The sequence below is a fragment of the Onychostoma macrolepis genome, chromosome 12 (genome assembly GCF_012432095.1).
Source record: "Onychostoma macrolepis isolate SWU-2019 chromosome 12, ASM1243209v1, whole genome shotgun sequence".
Taxonomy (NCBI): domain Eukaryota; kingdom Metazoa; phylum Chordata; class Actinopteri; order Cypriniformes; family Cyprinidae; genus Onychostoma; species Onychostoma macrolepis.
The window spans coordinates 26,196,144-26,206,751 of record NC_081166.1 but is presented as its reverse complement, the minus strand read 5'-3'; the positions used below and the strand labels follow the sequence as shown (position 1 = coordinate 26,206,751).

At 38.2% G+C, this 10,608-nt stretch overlaps 1 protein-coding gene across 1 annotated transcript; it reads right to left on the bottom strand.

Annotated features, from left to right (window-relative positions):
• Positions 1-3,791: 3,791 nt before the first annotated feature.
• Positions 3,792-9,822, bottom strand: dlx4b (distal-less homeobox 4b). Its single transcript, XM_058794033.1, has 3 exons — positions 9,237-9,822; positions 7,923-8,116; positions 3,792-4,248 (listed from the first exon to the last, which is right to left on the bottom strand). Exons 1-3 carry the CDS (start codon positions 9,556-9,558, stop codon positions 3,997-3,999), a joined length of 768 nt encoding a protein of 255 aa, XP_058650016.1. The 5' UTR covers positions 9,559-9,822; the 3' UTR covers positions 3,792-3,996.
• Between the last annotated feature and the right edge of the window lie 786 nt (positions 9,823-10,608).

Below are 10,608 nucleotides of genomic sequence, written 5' to 3'. Positions count from 1 at the left end.
TAATAGCCTAATGGATGGAGATGGTTAAGATGGTTGGTTGGTTAACTGTGAGTCATTTCTGGGCATTTCATAGCTATGGAATTAGTCATGAAGGTCTTATAATACCCGCCTCGCTGTTGCATGCGATTGAGTTACTCTCCTACCTCCAATAGAGAAGAAAGAGTCATATTCACACCTAAAACCTGTCAGGCCACTTAGTTCTCCTTAAAACATGATAATCCCGTCATCTGTATACAATGGCCATAGCTCAAACCCTAAGACATTTTATCCCCTCTAATGTGTTTACCACTTTCATGTGAGGTAGTTATGCCATAGGGTCCATAAAGAAACGGCTGCTATCTGTTTGATACAATATTTGCAGTTGTAGTTGGGCCATATGTAACGTATCTGTTTTCCATTGGGCTTGTTCGTGGTGTGTGGCCTTCAATTACGGGCTATGATCTAGGTGGCGTCGTCTTGGGACACATCGCTCACTCAGAGGAACCCGTAGCCAAGCTGGGTGTGTGGGCTGACATGGTCACCTCGGCCCCGTGTGCTCCGTCCGTGCCTGAACTGTTGAACTTGAACATGATACTACGATTCAGTGCACCACAACACCTAAATAAAGATAGGCAGGGCCAATCTTTACGCATTTGACGAGAAACCGTATCCAAAAAATGGCACCGGAGGCCTCTGGGGTGGTTGAACAGGAGGTCAACTGTGGTTGGGACATGCATGTGTTGCCATGTAAAGACAGAGGGCAGCTGCCTGACACCCGCTCAAAGCCCGGGTCCGCAGGCTTCACTCAGCAGCATCGTTCAGCTCCAAATGTAAATAAGATCAAATGAGAGAGGTTTTCTTGACAGCTGTGAACCACTGAACTCTCTTTCACCCCACAAACCAGAGAAGATTTCAGGAACCGGTTTCGTTGTCCTTCAAATCTCTTCCAGGCCTCGAAATCCATTCGCTGAAGATTCATTTCCACAAACACTGATGCACCACAATTAGAACTCGCCACACACCTCGAAGTGCTGGAAATCTCTTTAAACCACTATCAATCCATCCCATCACCCTTTAGTGCTCTCCCAAATCAGCTTCCCACGTAATTGCCCTGTTTGAAAGCCCCTTTTCTCTGCTTGTCCGACTTGAGCACCCATTATTCTAATCTCGAGATGTAAAATTGCCCATAATTTCCCTTGTGAGGGCTCGCTGCTTCATTCAAAAACACTTGTCTTCTCTTCCCATGACTGTCATCTAAACGGAGCAACATAAACTCCACAAATCAAACTCTGCGATGGGAGTATATAAAGAGGTGGATGTTAAAATCATTCCGTACTTTAAGTGCAAGAGAGATGGTTTCTATTTACAGAAGCATGGTGGATTTTTAAGCGTGGTTTGTAACCTATCGAGGGAGAGCAGGTAAGTGACGCTGTGCTAGTGATTCTGACTAGGACTGTTGAAGTAAGCAAGAAAATACTGATTGTGGGACTGTAGAGTCATCGCAGTCAATCTCCCACAGATGTTGCGGAGGCTCATAAAGGCGTATTATTGTACATGATATTAAGAGTTTCGTGCAGTAAAAGGTTTTGGAAGAATTTTGTCATTATTGTTCTGTGCATGAGAGCTGCATGTGGCAGGCATTATTTTCTCTTATAATAGGGCATATAATAAAATCCACTCAGCAATTTAATTTACATTATTTGCAGTTTGTGATTGATTAAAACAGATTTATTTCAAGCTGAAAAAAAGCCCCACACCATGCTGAATTGTGTTGGATCTGAAGAGCTTGAAATGACAGAGATGCTTTGTAATATGCCTGTTTAAACAAGGCTGTTTAGACAAGACCCTGTTGAGTGAGCTGGGTCAAAGTCAGGTCAAGTGGACCCAGCATTCCTCCAGGTGGCATCTTGTTACAGTGGAACAGAGCAAAATCTGCACCCTTTATTTTGTGGCAGTGCATGATCTTTATTGATGCATTTTTGCTTTGCAAAGGCCTAAAAACCTGTACTTAGACATATATGGGTAGCTGACAAATAAAAATTGGAATGTGTCCTATGGTGTGACATAGCAAAAATGTAGAAAAAAAAAAGCTTAACATACAAATAACATGAGAAAAATGTATCTTCATTCTTAGAGTTACAAATAGCATGAAAGAGGTTTATCTTCAATGTTAGAGGTTATTATTATTATTTTTTTTTACAATTTTGCTGTCACACTACGACACATTGATACGTCAACTACCCACCCACCCACCCACACACACACACATACATATATATAAGAGTTTCGTGGATATATATATATTTCGTGGATATATATGTAAGATATATATATCCTACAAAATGGTTATTTTTAAGAACTTTTGACTGAACGGTTCTTCGAGGAACCAAAAATGGAACTTCTATGCGAGAACCCTAAATAACAAAAAGTCGCGTAGTGTTTTTCTACCTCTTTAGACGCAAAATGAATGGGTACGAAACCTATCTCCCGCAAACAATCACGACAGGAAAAAGCACACCATAAATCACGGTGAATACAAATAAATGAGCATCAGTGCAATTTGGGATGCGTAAGTAACAGTTGAAATATCTTGTTCGAATATTTAGATAGTTTAAGCACTGAAATGTTCGTTTAATTATGTTTTCTCTCCTGTATTTGATTGAATGTCGTGGTGATTTATCGTGGTGGCATCACGACATCAATTCAATCAGTATTTTGAATTATTTAGAAAGAAAGGAGGAAAACAAGCAGTGGAAAAGCAGATGTTTGCTGATTTGTTACAAACGTCTTGAAATTCGATAACTAGCCGCGTATTTAGGCTATCATTGAATTGATCAAATTGTATTTCTATGATTCTAACTAAATGATATATTAAGTGTAGCCTATTTGAATAGAAACTTCAAAATCCAACTTTTCTGCTGCATTGAGCATCTAATTGTTATTGGCTATTCATAATTCAGCTGTTAGCTCATCTATCCAGCTGTTCGCGCAATTTCTTTCTGCAAAAAAGCAGAATAATTACACTGGCAATATTTCCGAATATTTCCAAAATTAAATTGATTTAAATCGGACCCTCTGGACCTGAAGGATTTTTGTGTGTGTGTGTACTTATGGATACAGCGTTTAACGTACTGACATTTTTGCTGTTTTGTAGGAGATAATATCAGAAATGTCTATACAAAACCATAGGATCATTTAAAACAAGTCACAATTCCATTCATTTTTAAAGTGAACAAGCGCTCAGAACTCGAAAAATTACGTGCTTCAGGTGACACAATATATATATATATATTTTTAAATCTCTTTAAATCCTAGTCAGAGCCGAATAAAAACTGATCGTCTTACATTCATCTGCCTTGATCATAAATAATTCATAAATCTCAACCTCTAGTTTTCCCACACCTGGACAACGGGATAAACGAAAATCTGTACGGACGCTGCCTGAACATCCGAATTTATAAGTGATGTATTGATATAATTGGTGTAATTACATATTTTGGCAGCTTCGTTTAATCTCAAAAATCTCATTAGTTCTGTGCTATTTCTGCTATTTATTCCAGAAGGCTAATTTGTAGGTCTTCATAGATCTATTTCACTCGCGTTTATTATTAACAATATTATTAAAACCGCTGTTCAAACATGGCATTATTATACTATTGTTCATTATTGCATATTGTTCTGAATAAGCTACATACCATCTGACTGCCCCAGGCCTTTTTTTCAAATGAAAACAAACCTTCATTCTACCAGACATCATAATTTAAATATCAACAATCATTCATAACACAGTAACACTTTTGTCCTTTCATAAATCCTTTATTTCAAGCACATTGTAAAAGATCCGAAAAGGTTGAAAAGCTAAGTGTAATAGGGGAGTCAGGGGGAGTAAAACACAGTCCTTTAAAACGCACTAAGCAATAAAACACATATGAACACTGTAAAGGAAAAAAACCTTCACAGGTTAGGCAGGTGTCAACACGGAATGGAGTCTCTCTGGCTCTGTGTTTCCGATTTCAATCACATCATCTGAGGTCTGGGCACAGGTTCCTGGTGGTGCGGGGGATACCAGTGCCCGTAATTGTTCATATAACTGCTGGGATGCATGGATGGCACTTTGTTGGCCATAGAAACCTCCCAGAGCTGAGAGAGACCCGGAGAGCATGGAGAGGACGAGGAGGTGGTGTGAAGCAGCTCCCCTTCAGGTCCACTGGAGCCATGCTTCATGATCTTCTTATACTTGGAGCGCTTGTTTTGAAACCATATTTTCACCTTCCACAAACAGAAGAGAGAAAAAAAAAAAGAACATTATAAATACTTGCAACAAGAATGCATGCAGGCCACATTTTTTTACAATCTATCAAACAGCTTTCAAGACATCAGAGGTCTATTTTTATGACACTATTTTTTTTAAGATGATATTGACACTCTGAAGAATTTGCCAGACAGCTTGAACGGTCTTTGTTGAGATGGACTCAGTGACATTGCTGTGTTTCATTATACACGTACTCAGCAATTGTTCCACCCTGCCATTTTTATGAAGGCAGTGAAGCATGTGTCTGACAACAACAATCACAGCGTAAAAATATGCTTAGATTTAGTTGGACTGAAATTACTTCCAGAGAGTTTGCTTGGCAGATTTTGATAAAAGAATCAGGAATACATTTAGCATGGAGTTGATACATATTGATACTAAAGCCACCCACCAATTGTTAAAGGGATGGTTAACTCAAAATAGAAAATTCTCTCAGAATTTATTCACCCTCAAATCTGTATGAGTTTTTTTTCTTCTGTTGAACACAAAAGAAGATATTTTTGAAGAATGTTGGTAACCAAACATTTGCTACTGTCTGGTTACCAATATACTTTCAAAGAAACTCATACAGGTTTGGAACAACTTGAGAATGAGTAAATGATGACAGAATTTTTTGTATCGTTTTCATGCACTACTCAAAAATGAAAATTCTGTCATCGTGTACTGTACATTTACAGTAGCACTTACATACACTCAATGTTCCTATCTATATTCTGAAGGTTTTTACAGAGGGCTTTGTTCATTTGCTGGATTTATATATCATTTTATTCCTAAAAACAGCAACAGTTTTCTTGCTGTTAACAGTATTTTCTGATATAAGGAGTGATAAATGTTGAAACCCAAATCCCCTCAGTTAAAATATCAACAAAATGAAATAAAAAAATGCAGATTTAACGAAATAATGCCTGCTTTGCATATTTAAACACAACATTTCATTTAATGTGCTGTTATTAATCTATTAGTTTAATTTTTTAACACCTTTCACCTGAGGTTTTAATTATTTATTTATTTTTATTGTGTGACCAGACTGTTATAGTGGTGAAGGTTTTCTGGAATTATAATATGTTGTATAACTTCTATTCTATTCTAATCTATTTATTTCACTACAAATGCATTCGCACATAATGTTTGAGAAGTGTCCTTAATGATGTGGGAGTTTATGGTTCCTTTGCCAGAATGTGGACTCAATTTAGAAACACCTTGAAGAGCGAGATCCGAAATCGTGCCTTCGGAAGAATTCAGCTGAACGTCTGCGTGAAAAACACCAGCCACACTGAAAGGCTGAGTCAGAGAGCCCACCTAATAGAGTTTCCATAACCTCAGACAATCAAAATCTATGCACTGGGTTTTTACACAATGTTATTAGTTTGGCTGTCAACAGATTTAATAAACACGTGTAAAAAGGATTTTCTTTTTTATTTCCAAAGATTGGTTTGCCAAACAGCTTTTATGGTGAGGTGATGGATTCCAGACCTATGTTATATGCACAAAGAGGGACTTGTGCTGTGTGGCACTTGTTTATGTGCCTTCAATCACATTTATGGATCAAGTGGAAACTGGCAGCGGTGCTCTGGACTTCAAATCACTGCCACCAATATTGCATACGTTCTGTCTCACTGTAGTAGGTTTGAATTCCTAAAAGTGAATTTGCAACCACTTTCTGAGGTGAACGCAAGAAGCGTTCGTCAACCGATGACAGGAAGACTTTGATGAAAACCGAGACGTAATCAGACAGGAAACCCCTGAGAGCTGAGAGACAGACTGAACTCATTCTCCATGGCCAAAAATGAGGTGCAACCTGTCACACGAAGGGCGGCAAGTGTATAACGTAGATATAGAGGGAGGGAGAGAAACGAAGAAGGAAAGCTGAAAAAATGAAAAACAGTGCAAGAATAATGGGAAGGCTTATGGGCTATATGGCTGCACCCATGGCTTATGTTTGGTTTCCATATTTCTCCACACACATACACATTTCTGATGCATGCTTTACTATTTTACTGTTCATTCCTGCATGTGTGTGTCAACAGGAGGGATTTTTATAAAAATAAATCAATGTCCATAACACCACCCAACAGGAACTCATTAACGGGGGTGTGACATCAACATAACAAGCATAGGCATATGACTTATAAATCAATTAGCTTTCCCTAAGAGAAAGCATACAAAGGGTTCTGACTGAGCAAATGGCCCTAAAACTCATCAACGCTCATTCATCTCCTCCGCTGGCCCAGAAATGACCGTATTTCATGAAATCAATCACACGAGTGAGCGGCTGAATATCTATTATTTAGCATAAGACTTAAGCAATCAAGAGTAAATCATTCTTGGGATAAATTATTCTCTCATATTGTAAAGACTAAGAACACAAAAGCTAGTGTGCAAACTAAAAAATGAAAGTAAGGGTCGGATTAAATGAAATCCTCACTTAGCTTTAACAATAGTGAAACAAATCGGCCTACTTGCGTATACATGACACAAAGCACATAAATGCTCAGAAACCGGTACCGACTGACTCATCATGGTCTCATTTGAATGTTCATCCAGTATGATACTGACTTAAAGCCTCACCTCAGCGTAATTACTTTCAGACAGATTTGCAGGTATTTGAGCACTTGAGCCTCGCTTAAAAATGCAAGAACATCATTGCATTGGAATATATAACCAAATGGCATTTGCAGTTGCATTACGCCAGACCTTTATCACAGAAGTAACTTCACTTTCAAAATGACTGGTGTTCTGGTGATTTTTAGTGGATGTATGAAGTCAGTTCCTCTCAAGTTCACACAGGCATCCTGTCAGAGTAACCACAAGTGCAGCTCATCACATTAACTATTAACTATGGACATATCCCACTACCAAGTGCACTTTTCAATAAGCAAAATTTAGTGTTATATTTCCTTATAAATGCCACTTGATTTGATATTTTAAAGCAATATTTACTTTACTTTAAACTTACATGCTCAAGTGTCTAAATGTTTTGGAGACAACCCTAAAACAACATACAACATGAAAAACGCTAAAATGCACATTTATTTTTATTTTTGCAAAAAAATTGTTTTCTTGTGGTTCATGAAAGGAGCCCACCCAGCTAACAAAATATGTTGTATGAGCATTTTGCTAACATTAAGTTCTCTGAACATTCAAAACGGCCAGTTCTTAAAATGTTCTAAAAACGGCTTTTTGTCGACATTAGGCTAAGTGAATATTCCATGTTATCATTTAGCAAGCATTATGGAAACGTTACATTTGAATGCTCTCTGAAGATTCTGAAACTTAAAAATGTAAAAAACGCTAGATGAACTAAAGCGTTCCAGAAAAAAAAAAAAAACATTCCATGAATGATGTAGCCTACAGATAATGTTTTGTGCTTGAAAATTATTAAAGGTAAACACTGAACGAACGTTCTATTTACGTTTGTGCATAACTTTGAGGGAACGCTGCCAGAACGTTAAGGAAATTCTGAGAATGTTCCCTGTTATCTGGGCAAATGACAAATGCCATAATGCCATGTTCTTCAACAGATCATACTGTACATGACCTAATATTGCCTAATGTAATCTTGTTCCACATCAGCAGAAAAATTAGCAATTCGTCCTGGCCTCGTAGCGAGCAGGAGATGCTGGACATTTACCTGTGTTTGCGTCAGTCCCAGTTTCGCGGCTAGGTCAGCGCGCTCTGGCAGCGCGAGGTACTGGGTCTGCTGGAAGCGCTGGTGCAGTGCCTGCAGCTGAACACTGGAGTAAATGGTTCGCGGTTTGCGGATCTTCTTCCCCTTGCCATTAAGGCGAATTTCACCATTCTCAATGACCGCTGGCTTTTCGTGGTCTTCAGGCATGCAGACGAAATAAAACGACAGCATTATGACACAGTAAACGCGAAGGATAAATGTCTGCAAACTAGCAGGTTACTAACTGTGTGAGTAAAATAGTAAATTATGACGCACCAAAGAGCTGTAACTGTCTGTTTGATTTACAGCAGCCAAATAGGAGATTTATCAGGTGTTTTAGGGGGAACATTAATGGGTCATCATTTTTAAGATCAGTAAACCATAATTAACGTCGCTTTAAAGTCTTTAAAGTTTACAGGCCTACAGAGCCTAAACTTGAAGCTAAGAGCGAACAATGGCATTCTGCAAAAGCCATAATAATAATAACAACGTCATTTTTGGAAGAATTTAAATTACGTCAATAATATTACTATTGAAAAAGTATTTGAAAGGCTTCTTCGGTATATGGCAAAGGTGGACGTACACAATATTATATGCAGCTATAATCTAGTAGGCTAGCTTTATACATGCGTAATTACATAACAGACATATTTTAACAATGGATATAGCCTACAAATATTGTGTGTGTAGCTCTAATGTCGATGAACTGCTACAGTGTGAACAATGTGCAATCTCGATATTAATGACATTTCTGACGACTGCATTAATGGCAGCCTTACGTTACCTTTAAGAAACAAACGTTTTAATGTTGTTTTTAAATCAAGTTCGAGGCCTACCATGAAAAACGAGGTTAAGAAAAATGTTTGTTTTGTTTTTTATTTTTGAATGACAGTTGTTAAAATAAAAGGTCAGGTCCTTGCAATACACAGAGTTTTGTGTTTGCCATTTGCAACTGATTTACTCCGAGTTCACTGAAACCCTTGGTCTTTAAAATTAATTAGACCATGTGTGCTTTTTTTCTTCACCTAAATCTGTTATTTATTTAAAATGCAGTGTGCATTAAATTAGCTACTGATACAAATGCAATAAATATGTATTAGCCATGACAGATATTAATGAAACATGCATGCCATAAAGGTTTTTTTTCTTTCTTTTTTTCTCTCTCATTGCAAATCTGTAGATATATTGAAAAGTGCATTAGCAAACTTGATTACAAATTCCAAAACAGACGCATACAGAATCTTGTCTCACACTTTGACGGTTCATGAGGATACTCACTCGTCTCCTCAGCCCTCGTGTGCGCCAGAGTACTGCTGTGGTTGTTTGGCTGGTAAGGCATGTAAGCACCCGTAGCAGGAGCGCTCACCGGCCCGGGGTAGGCATATCCCAGCGGCCGGCTGTAATGGGACGCGGTGGAAGGGTATGGAGCATCATGCTGGAGGTGTCCGCCTGAGTGCAATCCATGTACTGGGTAAATATTGTGTGCGAATCCGGATAAATGCTGCTGGTTGCTTGCAAGTCCGTGGCCGAACTCTAAAAATGCTGATTTGGAAGGATCTGAACTATTCAGCGCATCAGACACGAAACTCATAGACATCATTAACAGTCAAGTCCATAAAGCCCGATGATGGTCTGAGTGCTGCATTGAACGTTCACTGCGCACGAAAAAGACCTTGAACCGGATCCATCCCAAAATAATCCGGGATAAAACAAACGATCACGAATTTCTACATGAAAACTTATTTCCCAAAGTCACTGTAGCGAATCTCATCGGTGAATACGAGCTTATCTTTCTTAAATCATGACAGAACCGCGCAATAGTCTAAGTCACCTCGGGCTCACGGTCCTGCGTGTTTCTGACGGACTCGCGCTCCGCGAGAGCGCGCGCTGATTGGTGTGTCACGCGACACCGGGGAGAGCTAAATGAAGTTGATGAGCATTTGCTATCGAATTATGCTGAGCCCTGATATCGATTATGTCACATAATAATGATCTTCAAATTAAACACGGCCTTTACATAAATTATTTGGAAGAAAAGAGAGCGGCAACATATTTACAGCGATAATTGGCAAAAATATTTCAATGCAATGCAACTTTACAGTCAACCACTTGCATATAGTGGAGGGTAGGCTAGTTATTACTCTCTTTAATTCAAATATTTGTAACTAAAAAATATATTGGCCATTTTCACAATTATTAGTAATTAGAATGATTAGAAAAGGAGTAAAACCATTTGTGAAAACGTGGAAGCACGATGGCAACAGCGGAGAATGATGTCACACTGTATAGGTTGATTTTTAAATATTATATTATATTTCTATTAATAAATGAATTCTTTTTAAAATTACATTCAATCTGCAACGACCATAAAACACAAAAACTTATATTAAAAATATTAATGCATGTCAGTATATTAATGCATGCTTCAATTAATGCATGTCCTGTTGAAAATGTGATTATGTGATCTTTCTCCATGTTTATTGAAATCAGTTTGGTACACTGACTGTATTGTATGCAGTGCTTGCTTACATACATTTTTACACAAATCGAGTGGATTGCGTCCGTTGTGACATTTGGCCGGAACGGTGTTCCACCACCTTCCATTCAGAAAACTAAAATGATTGGAAGTTTGTTTGTTAATCCATTCCAT